Consider the following 18,745-nt stretch of genomic DNA (forward strand, 5'->3'; position numbering starts at 1 on the left):
CAGGCAACATCCCAGATTTCAGCAAATAAATTCCAGTTTCAAATAAGTGCCGGGTCAAAATGAATTGTTTACAAAGTTGCCATGTCCTATTATGATGATGGGGATGTTGTAGAGTACAGTGGTGGGTGTGTTAGTGTGTGTGTGTGTGTGTGTTAGCATGTGTTTATTACTGTGCGCCTCAGGTAGGTAGGATTTGCATAAGCTGAGCAGGTCCAAAGGGAGCCAATGTGCCCCAACCTCTGCATCGGGTGCTGGCTTCCGTGGCGACTCTGTTTTTGATTCGCCCAGATAGCAGCAAGATGCTCCCCGGCCATGAAAGCGCCTGGAAACCACACCGCCCCTAAAATGCAACACATGGTTCCACCCTATGTTCACTGGTTTAATCATTGCTCTCCTTTTTCCCCATAGGCTTTTAGTCAGTGCCTCCCAGGATGGTAAACTCATTATTTGGGATAGCTACACCACAAACAAGGTAAGGCTGGCCACATCTTGAAGAATTAAAAGGAATCTATCACATTTGAATGCATTTTCTTTTTAACCTAAAGACAAAAAAATGTAAGTTTTCCACCATTTGTTTCATGACTGTGACATAGGATGATATCCAGTATATGTGACATACTCTATATATACACAAGAGTTTGCGGACACACCTCCAAATTAGTGGATTCGGCTATTTCAGCTACACCCGTTGCTGACTGGTGTATAAAAATTGAGCGCACAGCCATGCAAACGTCATAGAAAAACATTGGCAGTAGAATGGCCTTACTGAAGAGCTCTGTGACTTTCAGTGCTGCCAGGGTGCCATGTTTCCAACATGTTAGTTATTCAGTATGACAATGCCCCCGTGTACAAAGTGAGGTCCGTACAGAAATGGCTTGTCGTGATCGGTGTGGAAGAACCTGACTGGCCTGCATAGAACCCTGACCTCAATCCCATCAAACAACTTTGGGGTCAATTAGAACGCCCACTGCGAGCCAGGCCTAATCGCTCAACATCAGTGCCTGACCTCACTATAAAGTCCTCGCAGCAATGTTCCAACATCTAGTGGAAAGCCTTCCCAGAAGAGTGGAGGCTGTTATAGCAGCAAAGGGGGGGACCAGCTCCATATTAATGCCAATGATTTTGGATTGAGATGTTCGAGCAGGTGTCCACATACTTTGGGTCATGTAGTGTATGATATAAGCTTGGCTACCTAGTAAATGTGGTCCTTGCAGGAGTCAATCAGTCCCAGAGCCATGCTCCCTCTAACTCTCTGCCCGCCTGGTCTCCCTCAGGTCCACGCCATCCCGCTGCGCTCCTCCTGGGTGATGACTTGCGCTTACGCCCCCTCTGGGAACTACGTGGCCTGCGGAGGCCTGGACAACGTCTGCTCCATCTACAACCTCAAGACCCGCGAGGGGAACGTGCGTGTCAGCCGTGAGCTGGCCGGACACACAGGTACGATAGTCACGCCTAGTTTCCACAAGGCTACCTGTGTGTGGTGTGTGTATATGTGTGAATATGTGTGTGTATATGTGTGAATGTGTGTGTATGTATATACACACACACACACACACACACACACACACACACACACACACACACACACACACACACACACACACACACACACACACACACACACACAGCCTACAAAGTATTCATACCCCTTGATTTAGTCCACATTGTTGATACAGCCTGTGTTCAAAATGGTTCAAATGTATATATATTTTTCCCTCACCCATCTACACGCAATAACCCATAGTGACAAAGTGAAAACATATTTTTACAGAAATGTTCTAATTTATTGAAGAAAAAAAAAATGAAAAAAAATCTACTTTACAAAAGTATTCACACTTTTTGTAGAAGCACCTTTTGGCAATGTTTACAGCTGTTAGTCTTTCTGGGTAAGTCGTTGCCTTTTCCACACCTGGATTGTGCAGTATTTGCCTATTATTATGTTCAAAATTCTACAAGATCTGTTAAATTGGTTGTTGATCATTGATCATTTTCAGGTCTTGCCATAGGATTTCAAGTAGATTTAAGTCAAAATTGTAATCGGACACAATTGCACTGCAATTGGCCTCTTGTTGAAATCCCTGAGCGGTGTTCCTTCCTCTCTGGCAACTGAGTTAGGAAGTACGCCTTTGACTGGGTGTATTGATACACAATGCTCAAAGGGAAATTCAATGTCTGCTTTAAAAAATATATATATTTAACCTATCTTCCAATAGATGTCCTTTGCGAGGCATTGGAGAACCTCCCTGGTCTTTGGTGAATCTGTTTTAAATTCACTGCTCGACTGCGGGGCCTTACAGACAATTGTATATGTGAGGTACAGACATGAGGTAGTCATTAAAAAATCATGTTAAACACTTATTGCACACAGTGAGTCCATGAAACTTATGTGACTTGTTAAGCACATTTTTACTCCTAAACTTAGTGCATTTGGAAAGTATTCAGTCCCCTTTTCCCAATTTGGTTACGTTACAGCCTTATTCTAAAACGGATTAAATAGTTTTTTCCCTCATCAATCTACACACAATACCCCATAATGACCAGTCAAACAACTATTTTAGACATTTTTGCAAATGTATTAAAAAAAATCTAAAACTGATTTACATAAGTATTCAGACCCTTTACTCAGTACTTTGTTGAAGCACTTTTGGCAGTGATTAAAACCTCGAGTTCTCTTGGGTATGATGCTTCGAACTTGACACACCTGTATTTTGGGAGTTTCTCCCATTCTTCTCTGCAGATCCTCTCAAGCTCTGTCAGGTTGGATGGGGAGAATCGCTGCACAGCTATTTTTAGGTCTCTCCAGAGATGTTCGATCAAGTTCAAGTCCGGGTTCTGGCTGGGCCATTCGAGGACATTCAGAGACATGTCCCTAAGCCACTCTTGCCTTGTCTTGGCTGTGTGCTTAGGGTTGTTGTCCTGTTGGAAGGTGAACCTTCGCCCCAGTCTGAGGTCCTGCTCCAAAGAGCTCAGGACTTCAAGGATCTCTGTACTTTGCTACGTTACGCATTCCCTCGATCCTGACTAGTCTCGCAGTCCCTGCTGCTGAAAAACATTCCAACAGCATGATGCTGCCACCACCATGCTTCGCCGTAGGGATTGTGCCAGATTTCCTCCAGATGTGATGATTTGCATTCAGGCCAAAGGGTTCAAGCTTGGTTTCATCAGACCTGAGAATCTTATTTCTCATTGTCAGAGTATTTAGGTGCGTTTTGGGAAACTCCAAGCGTGCTGTCCTGCCTTTTTACTGAGGAGTGGCTTCTGTCTTGCCACTCTACCATAATGGCCTGATTGGTGAAGTGCTGCGGGGATGGTTGTCCTTCTGGAAGGTTCTCCCATCTCCACAGAGGAACTCTGGAGCTCTGTCGGAGTGACCATTGGGTTCTTGATCCCCTCTGTGACCAATGCCCTTCTCCCCCTATTGCCCAGTTTTGCTGGGCAGGCAGCTCTAGGAAGAGTCATGGTTGTTCCAAACTTCTTCCATTTAAGAATGATCGATTCCACTGTTTTCTTGGACCTTAAATACTGCATAAATGTTTTGCTACCCTCCCTCAGATCTGTGCCTCGACAATATCCTGTCTCGGAGCTCTACGGACAATTCCTTCGACCTCATGGCTTGGTTTTTCCTCTGACGTGCACTGTCAACTGTGGGGCCTTAAATAGACACGTGTGCCTTTCTAGATTATGTCCAATCAATTGAATTTACCACAGGTGGACTCCAAGTTGTTTAAACGTCTCAAGGTTGATCAATGGAAACAGGTTGCACCGGAGCTCAATTTCGAGTCTCATAGCAAAGGGTCTGAATACTTATGTAAATAAGGTATTTCAGGGTTTTTTCTTAACCTGTTTTCGCTTTGTCATTATCGGGTGTTGTGTGTTTATCATAAAACATTTATGTAATCCATTTTAGAATAAGGCTGTAAAGTAACAAAATGTGGAAAAGGTGAAGGGGTCTGAATGCTTTCCGAATACACTGTATTTAGACTTGCCATGATAACGGGGTTGAATACTTATTGACTCAAAACATTTCAGTGTTTTCATTTTTAATTGATTTGTAAAAATGTTGACAAACTTCCACTTTTCCACTTTGACATTATTTGTTGTCCCTGGCCTACCCCATATCTAAATATAATCCATTTTAAATTCGGGCTGTAACAACACAATGTGGTAAAAGTCGAGGGGTGCGAGTATTTTCTAAAGGCGCTGTACATGCAAACACACACAGCTAGCTCACCTGTGACACATGATAGACCATGGTTAACCACCACTTTACAAGACTGGTATTGTTTATGCACAATATGTTTTATTTATTAACCAGTGCCTTGGAAGTCTTGAATGCTTTCAATACCACTGTGATTTTAGTCTCACATGACAGGACCCATGTCTGTCAGCTCACTGTGAAAAGTTATGTTTGTGTTATTGAGTGGGTTCTGTTGTACTTGCGCACGTTCATTTCCTATAGTCTTCATTTATATTGTACCCTTTTGGTGGTAAGGCCTATATAACGTACATACTGGGTCAAGGCCTGTAATGTAGTTCCTCCTTGTATCTTTAAACCATTTCCCCTGTTTTGTGACTGCTTCTCAGTGCTGACTGTCTCAAATCAAATCATGTCTGATGACTGACTTAATTCTGCTGTGGCCTCCAGGTTACTTGTCCTGCTGTCGCTTCGTGGATGACACCAAGATCGTCACCAGCTCTGGAGATACCTCATGGTGAGTGTGGGAACTGTGCCTGCCTGCCTCCCCCTTCCCATGTTCATTGAGTGGATATGCCAGCTCTACACTGTTTGTTAAAATTGAGGTTAAACGCAACGGCGAATATCTGAATGCATCCCAAGAGTATGGTGGAAAAACAGTCACTCCAAACGCCTCAAACTTTTTATTTTTCTCCCTGCCTCTCCTTCCCTCAGTGCTCTCTGGGACATTGAGACGGGCATGCAGACGACCACGTTCGCCGGCCACACTGGCGATGTCATGAGCCTGTCGCTTGCGCCCGACACGCGGCTGTTTGTGTCCGGGGCGTGTGACGCTTCCGCCAAGCTCTGGGACATCAGAGAAGGAATGTGCCGACAAACCTTCACCGGGCACGAGTCGGACATTAATGCCATCTGCGTAAGCCAATCACACGATCCGACCACCGGTCAACCTGTGTAGCTACACTTCCATTCAAAATGGAGCCGCACACTCTAACCTACGGCGTCAGTATCTTTTGTCACTAGCTTTCCGTCAGAAGGCCTACCACGTCAGGGGTTTTCTTTTGCATTCAGACATAGACTTCAATACGGACATTGTATATACACTAGCATGCTTAAGGGTGGATTCTGATACGTGTAGAAGCGTGAATGTGGACATGCTGCATCTGTATCTATTGTCCCTTGTGTATTTTGTATGGATGGTCACTTGGTCAATACCAAGCACTTTACATTATGAAAGGGTGAAGTCAATACCAATGTGTAGCACCCACCTTGATAATGCCATGGCAACCATTATGCACTAGCTCATTACACAGACACATACACCGTACGTAGAGCGATGAGGAAGATATCAGACCTAACCTCATACCATCTCCCCCTCTCTTTCCCGTCCCTTCCAGTTCTTCCCCAATGGTAACGCCTTTGCCACGGGCTCAGACGACGCAACCTGCAGGCTCTTTGATCTGCGCGCCGACCAGGAGCTGATGGTCTACTCCCATGACAACATCATCTGTGGCATCACCTCAGTGGCGTTCTCCAAGAGCGGCCGCCTGCTGCTTGCCGGCTACGACGACTTCAACTGCAACGTGTGGGATAGCCTCAAGGCTGACCGTGCAGGTGACCAGCGGGCGGGTGTGAGGGGTTTTTAAAAAACACCCAAATCACAGATCTTGGATCAGTGCACAGTACTCCCAAACCTTAATGGGGGGGGGGGGGGGGGATGTTTAATAACCGACCCTAAATCTATGGGCCACCTCATCATTGGGGCGGCAGCGTAAGCCTAGTGGTTAGAGCGTTGGACAGAGCGTTGGACTAGTAACCGAAAGGTTGCAAGTTCAAATCCCCGAGCTGACAAGGTACAAATCTGTCGTTCTGCCCCTGAACAAGGCAGTTCCTAGGCCGTCATTGAAAATAAGAATTTGTTCTTAACTGACTTGCCAAGTTAAATAAAGGTAAAATACATTTTATTAAAAAAATGTTAAATCATACTTTGAGGCCACCATGATGACGACAGTACAGTGGAGTACAGTACAGTGGTCAAGCTAGGTTCCTGATGTTATTGCGAAGGCTGTACACATATATTTGACGTCATCAGCCAAAATGCTGTAGGCCCGTACAGCTCCCTGTAGTGGAACAGGGTGGAATGTAGCTAGTGGAGCCAGGGCTGGTGGAGGGGGGGTGGGTTGAAATGGACTAGATGTGGGGAGTCCCTGAGGGACATTGATTTAGAGCACCTAGTGGTCTCTGTGGTACAGAAATTACTGGGGTTCAATAGGTATCAGATGACAGCAGGGTTACTTTAGTTGAGCACATCGGTGGTACTGTCTGCAGCCACGCAATTGATCAGTTTTGTAGCCAGGCTAGTTCCTCAAGCACAGCAGGGATACTTCATACATGCAGCATTACTAGACAATATATAAAGCAGATTGAACAGGAGAATTCCCAATTATCCACCCTTTTCCAGAATTGAGCACTTAGACTTCCTGTCATCGATTCAAAAGCATAGGACTGATGTAAGCATTGGCTAGAGGGAGTTTTCATTGTTAAATCCATGACAGCCATTGTACAAGTGAAGGCTAGTTTGTACAGCAGCAGGGTTTGTGGATGAAGCCCCTGCTGTTTTGCTTGCTCCAGCAGTTGATCTGGTCCCACAGAGGCATGAATTGCTCAGTTCTATTGATTACATATGTGGTCTGGATAAGAGATGGGATGGGTCTGCCACACACACACACACACACACACACACACACACACACACACTTGTACTAGCAACATTTTCTAGTAACTGAGTTTACCGATATACAACAGAATAGAACTGGTACACAGCCACGTCTTTAATGGAATCTTTTATAGAGTGGCGTTGGCTAAGTGTGTTGTGATATATCATGGCCTGACTTCTAACCGCTGACCCTGCTCTGTCCCTAGGTGTGCTGGCTGGACATGACAACCGTGTCAGCTGCTTGGGTGTAACTGATGACGGCATGGCCGTGTCAACAGGGTCCTGGGACAGCTTCCTCAAGATCTGGAACTAGAGTCTGAAGGTAACTGCACAGCGTAGCCGCCCTTCCACCACAAGTGTGCCCGACATGCCATGGCACTCTAAGATATATTGCTGATTTGCTCCACATTTATTTATTGATGCTTAAAGGGATACTTCGGTATTTTTTTATGTACACTCTATATACGAAAGTATGTGGACACCCCTTCAAATTAGTGGAATTTGCTCTTTCAGCCACACCCATTGCTGACAGGTATATAAAATCAAGCACACAGCCATGCAATCTCCATAGACAAACATTGGCAGAATGGCCCATACTGAAGAGCTCAGTGACTTTCAATGTGGCATCTTTGTAGGATGCCACCTTTCCATCAAGTCAGCATGTCAAATTTCTGCCCTGCTAGAGCTTCCCTGGTCAACTGTAGGTGCTGTTATTGTGAAGTGGAAATGACTAGGAGTAACAAGGGCTCAGCCGCGAAGTGGTAGGCCACACAAGCTAACAGAACGTCTGTCCTCCGTTGCAACACACCACCGAGTTCCAAACTGCCTCTGGAAGCAACGTCAGCACTGTAACTGTTTGTCGGGAGCTTCATGAAATGGGTTTCCATGGCCAAGCAGCCGCACCACAAGCCTAAGATCACCATGCGCAATGCCAAGCGTCGGCTGGAGTGGTGTAAAGCTCACCGCCATTGGACTCTGGAGAAGTGACATCACGTTCTCTGGAGTGATTAATCACGTGTCACCATCTGCCTAGTGCCAACTGTAAAGTGTGGTGGAGGAGGAATAATGTTCTCGGGCTGTTTTTTATGGTTCGGGCTAGGCCCTTATGTTCCAGTGACTAGAAATCAACACTACAGCATACAATGACATTCTATGAAATTTCTGTGCTTCCAACTTTGTGGGAAGACCCTTTCTTGTTTCAGCATGACAATGCCCCCTGTGCACAAAGTGAGGTCCATACAGAAATTATTTGTCAAGTTTGGTGTGGAAGAACTTGACTGGCCTGCACAGAGCCCTGACTTTAACCCCATCGAACACCTTTGGGATGAATTGGAACACTGACTGCGAGCCAGGCCTAATCGCCCAAAATCAGTGCCCGGCCTCACTAATGCTCTAGTGGCTGAATAGATACAAGTCCCCGCAGCAATGTTCCAACATCTAGTGGAAACCCTTCCCAGAAGAGTGGAGGCTGTTATAGCAGCAAAGGGGGGATCAACTCCTCGAAGGTGTCCACATACATTTGGTAATGTAGTGTATGTCTCGGTGTCCAGTATGAAGGAAGTTAGAGGTAGTTTCGCTAGCCAATGCTACCTAGCATTAGCTCAATGACTGGAAGTTAATGGGTATATGCTAGCATGCTAGCAGATATCCATAGACTTCCAGTCTGCGCTAACGTTAACAATTGAGCTGGTGCTAGTTAGGAACTTCCTTCAAACTGCATGCAAAGACATAACTGTATCCACAAGTTAATCTGACTCAGGTGAAGTAAATAAAGGGCTTCATTGCCAAGTATCCCTTTAAATGTAATATGTGTATATTGCTGTGGTTCTACTCTGGATATAATTTTTCAACTGGAAAGGTTGCAAAATATCTGGAGGGGGACTTTAACTTCAGTGCATATAAACATCTCAATATGATTTACAGTAACATAGACACCGTAAAGTAAGGCATGAATGCATGGTTGAGTTGAATACTAATGTATTTGTACTTGCTCTGTTTCTCCTGATTTGTTTCATTATGTCCTATAGTTCCTCTATAAATGCCATCTAGTTCCTGTACAGCTATGTCAGTAACCAGAATGAGATAATTACTCGCTGAACACTATGCAGATACGCTATATGAAACTATAATTATACTGAATGTAAACTGGACAAGTAGCCTGTGGTTTCAAATGAGTTACTGTGTATTCACATGTAACACCAACAAGTAAAGATGCCATGTAGTTGCACTTCATAAAGTGGGAATGCAGTCTGAGAATGCAGTCTGTCAGTTGATGGATAAAATGGGTTTCTCTATAGGGAACCATGTACCAGTTTAACTTGGATGAAGATAGCTGAGGAAATGTCAGCTCTGTTATATCGAGGCGAAGTTGAGTTTTGATAACTGGTCATGGGATTTGCTAGCAACAACATTGAGTCACAATCAGTTGACTCTTGTAAAAATGTCAATTCTATAACCGCTTACTGTACCTATGTTTGTCCTGTACAACTGTGGTCCTTCATACTTTTAATAAAAGCTTTTAGTGAATGTATGTATGTGTGTGTGATATATATTTAACCAGGCAAGTCTGTTAAGATATTCTCCGGTTGTGATACAGCCTGGAATCGAACCATGGTCTGTAGTGACGCCTCTAGCACTGAGATGCAGTGCCTTAGACTGCTGAGCCACTCGGGAGCCCAATACATCCACCAACGTCTTCCTCATTTGGGTTGCTTGTACTACGTATGCTGAGATTCAATTGGGTCCGTGCCATCCCGGATCCTTGGGACGTCCCAACTCAATTTAAATTTAAAGTTGTCAAGGTAAGGGTTAAGGTTTAGGGTAGGGACTAGAGGCCGACAAATTATGATTTTTCAACGCCTATACCGATTATTGGAGGACCAAAAAAAGCCAATACCGATTAATCGGAAGATTGAATAATTTTTTATATATATTTTTGTAACAACAATTACAGCAATACTGAATGAACAATGAACACTTATTTTAACATATCAATTTAGTCTCAAATAATTAATGAAACATGTTCAATTTGGTTTAAATAATTGATTGATTATATACAACGCAAAACAAGCTAGTTAACCTAGTAATATCATCAACCATGTGTAGTTAACTAGTGATTATGTGAAGATTGATCGTTTTTTTTTATAAGAAGTTTGTTAGCTAGCAACTTACCATGGCTCCTTGCATACACAAGGTCCTTTTGATGCTGCACTCGCTTAATGGGTGGTCAGCCTGCCACGCAGTCTCCCCGTGGATTGCAACGAAATAGTCCATAATCAGCGTCCAAAAAGGCTGATTACCGATTTGTTATATGAACTTGAAATTGGCCCTAATTAATTGGCCGTGCTAATTTAATCGGTCGACCTCTTCTAGTAGGGACATCCCAAGGACCCCAGATAGAACGGACCGATTTAAGTCTGCACATTTGCCCTGAGATGAGTTGGTGGTTGTATTCAATAAAAAAATATATATAAGTATAGATTTCAGCACCCACACAGGAGCAGCAGTTGTACCGGACAAACATAGGTACAGTGCTTTCAGAAAGTATTCATACCCATTGACTTATTCCAAATTTTGTTACAATCTGAATTCAAATGGGATAGATTTGTATTTTACACATATACAAATCAAATTTATTTATAAAGCCCTTCTTACATCAGCTGATGTCACAACGTGCTGTACAGAAACCCAGCCTAAAACAGCAAGCAGTGCAGGTGTAGAAGCACAATGGCTAGGAAAAACTTCCTAGAAAGGCCAGAAGTAAATGTCAGTTGGCTTTTCATCACCTATCATTCAGAGTATCTCTACCGCTCCTGCTGTCTCTAGATAATTGAAAACAGCAGGTCTGGGACAGGTAGCACGTCCGGTGAACAGGTCAGGGTTCCATAGCCGCAGGAAGAACAGTTGAAACTGGAGCAGCAACATGGCCAGGTGGACTGGGGACAGCAAGGAGTCATCATGCCAGGTAGTCCTGAGGCATGGTCCTAGGGTTCAGGTCCTCAGAGAGAGAGAGAGCATACTTAAATTCACACAGGACACCGGATAAGACAGGATAAATACTCCAGATATAAGACTGACCCTAGCCCCATGACACATAAACTACTGCAGCATATATACTGGAGGCTGAGAAAGGAGGGGTCGGGAGACACTGTGGCCAAGCCCGACAATACCCCCGGACAGGGCCAAACAGGCAGGATATAACCCCACCTACTTTGCCAAAGCACAGCCCCCACACCGCTAGAGGGATATCTTCAACCACCAACTTACCATCCTGAGACAAGGCAGAGTATTGCCCACAAAGATCTCTGCCACGGCACAGCGCCAAACCGGACAGGAAGATCACGTGACTCAACCCACTCAAGTGACGCACCCCTCCTAGGGACAGCATGGAAGAGCACCAGTAAGCCAGTGACTTAGCCTCTGTAATAGGGTTAGAGGCAGAGAATCCCAGTGGAGAGGGAAACAGGCCAGGCAGAGACAGCAAGGGCGGTTCGTTGCTCCAGTGCCTTTCCGTTCACCTTCACACTCCTGGGTCAGACTACACTCAATCATATGACCTACTGAAGAGATGAGTCGTAAATAAAGACTTAAAGGTTGCGACCGAGTCTGCGTCTCTCACATGGGTAGGCAGACCATTCCATAAAAATGGAGCTCTATAGGAGAAAGCCCTGCCTCCAGCTGTTTGCTTAGAAATTCTAGGGACAGTAAGGAGGCCTGCGTCTTGTGACCGTAGCGTACAAATGTACGGCAGGACCAAATCGTAAAGATGGGTAGGAGCAAGCCCGTGTAATTCTTTGTAGGTTAGCAGTAAAACCTTACCAGCCCTTGCCTAAACAGAAAGCCAGTGTAGAGAGGCTAGCACTGGAGTAATATTTTTTTGGTTCTATACATTTATACATACATAATACATTTTTTGGTTCTAGTCAAGATTCTAGCAGCCATGTTTAGCACTAACTGAAGTGTATTTAGTGCTTTATCCGGCTAGCCGGAAAGTAGAGCATTGCAGTAGTCTAACCTAGAAGTGACAAAAGCATGGCTTAATTTTTCTGCATCATTTTTGGACAAAGTTTCTGATTTTTGCAATTTTACATAGTTGGAAAAAAGCTGTCCTTCAAACAGTCTTGATATGTTTGAAAAGAGAGATCAGGGTCCAGAGTAACGCCGAGGTCCTTCATAGTTTTATTTGAGACTGCACACCAATCAAGATTAATTGTCAGATTCAACAGAATATCTCTTTGTTTCTTGGCACCTAGAACAAGCATCTCTGTTTTGTCTGACTTTAAAAGTATAATATTTGTCACCACCCACTTCCTTATGTCTGAAACACAGGCTTCCAGGGAGGGCAATTCTGGGCCTTCACCGTGTTTCATCAATGTACAGCTGTGTCAGATAACATTAGCAGTGAAAGATAACATTATGTTTCCGACTGACATCACCAAGAGGTACAATATATAGTGAAAACAGTAGTGGTCCTAAAACGGAACCGTGAGGAACACCGAAATGTACAGTTGATTTGTCAGAGGACAAACCATCCACAGAGACAAATTTATATCTTTCCGACAGATAAGATCTAAACCAGGCCAGAACTTGTCCGTGTAGACCAATTTGGGTTTCCAATCTCTCCAAAAGAATGTGGTGGTCGATGGTATCAAAAGCAGCACTAAGGTCCAGGAGCACGAGGACAGATGCAGAGCCTCGGTCTGACGCCATTAAAAGATCATACACACATAATACCCCATAATAACAAAGTGAAAACATGTTTTTATAAATGTTTGCTAATATTTTGAAAATTAAACACAAACATCTCATTTACATAAGTGTTCAAGACTTTGTAAGAGCACCTTTGGTGATTACAGTTTTTTTTTTTTGAGTGTATCAGCTTTGCACATCTGGATGTGGGGATTTTCTCCCATTCTTCCTTGCTGATTTGATCAAACTCTTAAGTTAGATGGGGAGCGGCGGTGAAAAGCAGTCTTCAATGGGATTCAAGTCAAGGACTTCAACATTTTTGTTCTGAAGCCATTCCGCGTTGCTTTGGCTGTATGCATGTCCTGTTGGAATGTAAATCTTTGCCTCAGTCTAAGGTCCGTTGCACTCTGAGGCAGGTTCTCATCAAGGATTTGCCTATATTTGTCTCCATTCATTGTTCTCTCAGTTCTTACCAGTCTCCCAGTCCCTGCTGCTGAAAAGCTTCCCCATAGCATGATGCTGCCACCATGCGGTAGGGATGGTGTTAGACGGGTGATGCGCTGTGCCATTTCTTTTTCTAGACATAGTGCTTTGCAAAAAGGACAGTTTTATTTTTTGTTATCAACCCACATAATATTTTGCGTTGTGCTTATGAGTCTTTCACAGGCCTTTTTGTAAACTCCAGGTGTGCTGTCATTTGCCTTTTTCTCCTGGGTGGCTTCTGTCTGGCCGCTCTCCCATCTTGGGTTCTTGGCTACATCCCTAACCAAAGTCCTTCTTGCCCGGTTGCTCAGTTTGGTCAGATGGCCAGAGTCTTGGTAGTTCCATATTTTTTCGACTAGGACCCAAAGTTGCAAAAAAAGGCATTGTTTCTTATGCTGGTCATCATTCACAAGTGATAAGCTTATATTGTCACCCATCAGACAATTTTTTTAAATGTATTGTCTTTACATATACTAAATAATGTGTGAAATTTGTTTTAATTTAGAATTGACCATTATCATGCACCTGTATCAAAACAGGGACAGAGGGACAAAATACATGTCATCTGTGCACTTAAATAGCAAATGGACGCTTTTCGCGTAGTTTATTTTCATGACAGCAATGAGCAATAAGCAATGTGCTTAATTTAAATTTAAAAAATATGAGATATGGTAGGCCTAGCCTATAGAAAGCTGATCCTATTTTTAGTAGAGGCCATCATTCTGTTTTCTCATGCAATTGCAAAGCCTATTGAAATGTTAGATTTCCAAATACTTTTGCATTCATGTCAGTGATAATATATTAATAGATTACTAATGACCATGAGCAACACCAGAGCTTGGAGAAGCTTAATTACCGTGACTGCCTTCATGACTCGTGACCACCGTTGTGGCAGTAATACGGTCACCGCAACAGCCCTAGCCCCAGGTGGACTCCCAAGTTGTAGCAATATCTCAAGGATGATCAAAGGAAATTGGATGCACCTGTGCTCAATTTGGACTGTCATAGCAAAGGGGTGTGAATACTTATATAAATGAGATTTCTTTATTACATTTTTAGTACATTTGCTAAAATATCTAAACACATTTTCACTGTCAAGGTATTGTGTGTAGATGGGTGAGAGGGAAAAAAATCGATATCCATTTTGAATTTAGGTTGTATACTTTCTGAAGGCACTGTTTCCAGAATTGACATTTTTTTACAGGAATCGACTGATGGTGACTCAATGTTATTGCTAGCAAATCCCTCGACCAGTTATCAAAACTCAACTCCGCCTCGATACAAGAAGCGGAGTTGATCGTTTCTCAGCTAGGATATAGATTGATCAAATGTATTTCCGAGTGGAGTGTATATATTTAGTAGTACTGGATATTATGTTCTCTACAGTCGTGGCCAAAGGTTTTGAGAATGACACAAATATTAATTTCCACAAAGTTGGCTGCTTCAGTGTCTTTAGATATTTTTGTCAGATGTTACTATGGAATACTGAAGTATAATTACAAGCATTTCATAAGTGTCAAAGGCTTTTATTGACAATTACATGAAGTTGATGCAAAGAGTCGATATTTGCAGTGTTGACCCTTCTTTTTCAAGACCTCTGCAATCCGCCCTGGCATTCTGTCAATTAACTTCTGGGCCACATCCTGACTGATGGCAGCCCATTCTTGCATAATCAATGCTTGGAGTTTGTCCGAATTTGTGGGGTTTTGTTTGTCCACCTGCCTTTTGTGGATTGACCACAAGTTTTCAATGGGATTAAGGTCTGGGGAGTTTCCTGGCCCTGGACCCAAAATATCAATGTTTTGTTCCCTGAGCCACTTAGTTATCACTATTGCCTTATGGCAAGGGGCTCCACCAAACTGTTCCTAGATGGTTGGGGGAAGTTGCTCTCAGAAGATGTGTTGATACCATTCTTTATTCATGGCTGTTCTTAGGCAAAATTGTGAGTGAGCCCACTCCCTTGGCTGAGAAGCAACCCCACACATGAATGGTCTCAGGATGCTTTACTGTTGGCATGACACAGGACTGATGGTAGCGTTCACCTTGTCTTCTCCGGACAAGCTTTTTTCCGGATGCCCCAAACAATCGGAAAAGGGATTCATCAGAGAAAATGACTTTACCCCAGTCCTCAGCAGTCCAATCCCTGTACCTTTGCAGAATATCAGTGTCCCTGATGTTTTTCCTGGAGAGAAGTGGCTTCTTTGCTGCCCTTCTTGACACCAGGCCATCCTCCAAAAGTATTTTCCTCACTGTGTGTGCAGATGCACTCACATCTGCCTGCTGCCATTCCTGAGCAAGCTCTATACTGGTAGTGCCCCGATCCAGCAGCTGAATCAACTTTAGGAGAGTGTCCTGGCGCTTGCTGGACTTTCTTGGTCGCCCTGAAGCCGCCTTCACAACAATTGAACCGCTCTCCTTGAAATTCTTAATGATCCAATAAATGGTTGATTTAGGTTCAATCTTACTGGCAGCAATATCCTTGCCTGTGAAGCCCTTTTTGTGCAAAGCAATGATGACGGCACATGTTTCTTTGCAGGTAACCATGGTTGGCAGAGGAAGAACAATGATTCCAAGCACCATCCTCCTTTTGAAGCTTCCAGTCTGATATTCAAACTCAATCAGCATGACAGAGTGATCTCCAGCCTTGTCCTCATCAACACTCACCCCTGTGTTAACGAGAGAATCACTGACATGTCAGCTGGTCTTTTTGTGGCAGGGCTGAAATGCGGTGGATTTTTTTTTTGGGGGGGGGGGGGGGGAATTCAGTTAATTTGCATGGCAAAGCGGGACTTTGCAATTAATTGCAATTCATCTGATCACTCTTCATAACATTCTGGAGTATGTAAATTGCCATCATACAACCTGAGGCTACAGACTTTGTGAAAATTAATATTTGTGTAATTCCCAAAACTTTTGTCCATGACTGTAGTCTGAATGTGTCTGCTGCATCCTGGAGGTGAACATGGGAGTTGGCCAACAATGAATTGTAGCTCACCATTGATGACTAAGTTTGGAAATTTAAGAGGTTAATTGTCTACAATTACTATGCACTTTTAGGAGGTACTTTTGTTGCAAATAACAATAATGCACATTTTCTTCTTTGTGTCCCGCCTTTTTTCAGATGGCATCTGGACTCCGAAGTTCAGTGGAAGACTATTCCAAAATGTTCAATTTTATTGCATATCCAATCTTCTCAAAACCATGAAACTGACTCCAACCCCCAAAAACTACCAAGGGAAAAATTCTCTCCTTATTTAAAAGAAGAGCACAATTGTTTCACTCAGCTAAAAAGATGAGGAATTTCAGTGGAATAGAATGGGGGAGAGAATTGTGCATTCCTCCTGGGACCATTTTCTGATATTGTGTCATAAGAAAATACATTCACCCCCATGCAAATGTGTAATCCATCTTCAATACACAGGTTTGAGTGAAGGTAATCTACACAACGGTGATTTAACTCTTGATAGCTTTTTGGTCATGTTTATTTTTTCCCCCACCTTTATTTTTGGTTCAGGGAACTAGATCAGTGACCTGTTGGTAAAATGAGGATTGAGAGCTTTGTTTTATCAGTCTTGATATAGTTTAGAGTCAAGTTTTGTAGGTTGGAAATAAAAATGACAAATTATCGTCATCTTAATCACATCAGAAAAAAAGGCAAGAGAATTGAGCTTCAGCAGGGAGTCGAGTCCATGAGCCACCAACAGGAGGATCTGGCCATTCTGTATATTTAGTCCCAAGATACTTCACTATTTGTTTATTTTTTTCTGTTTAGTCACATGTTTGTTTGCACAAATTTAAACTTTGCATGTATAGAATAATGTTTCAAGAAAAGTTAACTAACCAAGCATATTCTGTTTATGATAATGAATGCTCATTTTCAAAATGAAAACAAACAACATTTTAACCATTCTCTTCACCTTTTGTTGGGCGACAATGTAGAATAATTAAATGAAGATTAACCCATTGGTTCACTTTCTTCGTTTTATTTCTGTTTTGTTACCCTTTTGATGACCGTGGTTGCGACCGGAGAAGTGATTTCGTTGGGTAGGGAGGCCTCTACTTATTACCCCGGTTTCATTCAACAGAGGTGCCCATTCCGTGCTTGGAAATGCAGTAACTACTCTGTGAATGACATGTTGTATAAATCAATGTTTGAAAATAATGATAATGAAGCTTTTTAAGTTAAAAAATAAAATAAAAAATATTTTGGCTTTCTGCCATGGGTGGGTTAACTCTTAGAATCGCATGCTGTAGAATTGCTTAAAAAGAGGTGCATATAGAACTAAGTCCTTTTGATGTTTTTCTTTAAGAAAATAACCTGTTAAATATATCATTACAATGGTATTTATCTTGTTTTTGGCTACTGTGCATACATAATTCAATTAAAATGTCAATCCTATGCACTTGAGAGAAGCAAACACCACAGCATAACAAATGGTTACCTGGTCTTACAATATTCATTCTTGGGATGGATTCCTTGATAAAAGTAATGTAAACATTTAAAACATATGCACACACAAATGGAACAAATACATTTTCATTCCTTCTGTAGCAAACAAATTCCAGTGACAAAGAAAATAAACATTTTGTAACAGGTTTTTTTCTGTCCTTTAATAATAAAAAATAAAAAACTTGCAGCATTTGAATGACAGAATTTTCTGTTCCCCTCCTTGTGTAAACACTTTCTTTAGCAGTAGTGGCATTTTTTTCCCCCCATTCTGTTTTTTCTTTGCAAAATTCTGTACAAAAATGTGCTGTATTTGTGCGTTAGGCCTGGAGTTGGCAACAAAGAAAATCAATACAGAAATATTAAATAAAATTCCTTTTCCTTTTCTTGCCATGAAATAACTGTAGATCTCTGCACCCAGCTGTTCCCTTCTCACCTTTTGTATTTAAATTTAAAGTCAGTCAGTGTACAACCGAAAGCTGGCTGCAAGATAGAAACTATATTAAAATGTACTGTTATTTAAGATGAAATAAAAAGCAGTTTGAGATGATCTGTTGTGTTCTGAGTTTAATTCTGCAAATGTGTGATTATGCAAGTAAAAATGTTAGTTATTGTAATTACATTGAAGTCTTGTAATTTCTACTTTTAAAATACACTGTCATTATAGTTATTGAGGCATAGCAGTTAGAGCATTGGGCCAGTAACCGAAAGGTTGCTGATTCGAATACCTGAGCAGACAAGGTGAAAAATCTGTTCTCTGTGCCCTTGTGCAAGGCACTTAACCCTAATTTGCTGAAGTGGTGGCATCCAACTATGGCTGACCCAGTAAAACAACACATTTCACTGCACCCTATCCGGTGTATGTGGCAATAAAACATATTTAAAAATATGTATTTACTATAGCAAACACATGCAGAATAATTTATAGTAAGTGCATTAAACTAAGGACACATTTGTTGAACCACCTACGATCCTAACTCAGGAGATGCGCATTTCACATATTAGAACATGGCAACTGATTTCAGAAGGGTGCCTCTATCCTTGTTGTGGCTGGCTGCATTAATACACCATCCAAAGTGTAATTCATAACTACACCATGCTCAAAGGTAAATTCAATATCAACTTTTGTTTACCCATCTACCAATACAGGTGCCCTTTGTGAACCATGGAAAGCGTCTCTAGTCTTTGTGGTTAAATCTGTGCTTGAAATTCACTG

General features: G+C 42.5%; 1 protein-coding gene across 13 annotated transcripts in view; it reads left to right on the forward strand.

The window, feature by feature from the left end:
- Positions 1 to 18,079, forward strand: part of LOC110492222 (guanine nucleotide-binding protein G(I)/G(S)/G(T) subunit beta-1) — a 59,784-nt gene extending 41,705 nt beyond the window's left edge. For 5 of the 13 annotated variants that reach the window (XM_036947184.2, XM_090203266.1, XM_090203260.1 and 2 more), the window contains 7 exons: positions 409 to 472; positions 1,275 to 1,437; positions 4,646 to 4,712; positions 4,910 to 5,111; positions 5,593 to 5,809; positions 7,118 to 7,233; positions 16,204 to 18,079. In XM_036947184.2, coding sequence (XP_036803079.1) covers positions 409 to 472; positions 1,275 to 1,437; positions 4,646 to 4,712; positions 4,910 to 5,111; positions 5,593 to 5,809; positions 7,118 to 7,224 — 820 coding nt within the window. In that variant the 3' untranslated portion in view covers positions 7,225 to 7,233; positions 16,204 to 18,079. Of the gene's footprint in view, positions 1 to 408; positions 473 to 1,274; positions 1,438 to 4,645; positions 4,713 to 4,909; positions 5,112 to 5,592; positions 5,810 to 7,117; positions 7,234 to 9,208; positions 9,442 to 15,618 lie in introns of those variants that run through there. The other 8 variants (XM_036947185.2, XM_090203267.1, XM_090203265.1 and 5 more) reach the window with 2 other exon arrangements.
- The last annotated feature ends 666 nt before the right edge of the window (positions 18,080 to 18,745 follow it).

This window comes from Oncorhynchus mykiss, chromosome 16 (genome assembly GCF_057628025.1).
Source record: "Oncorhynchus mykiss isolate SJ-2025 chromosome 16, ASM5762802v1, whole genome shotgun sequence".
In the NCBI taxonomy this organism is placed as follows: Eukaryota; Metazoa; Chordata; class Actinopteri; order Salmoniformes; family Salmonidae; genus Oncorhynchus; species Oncorhynchus mykiss.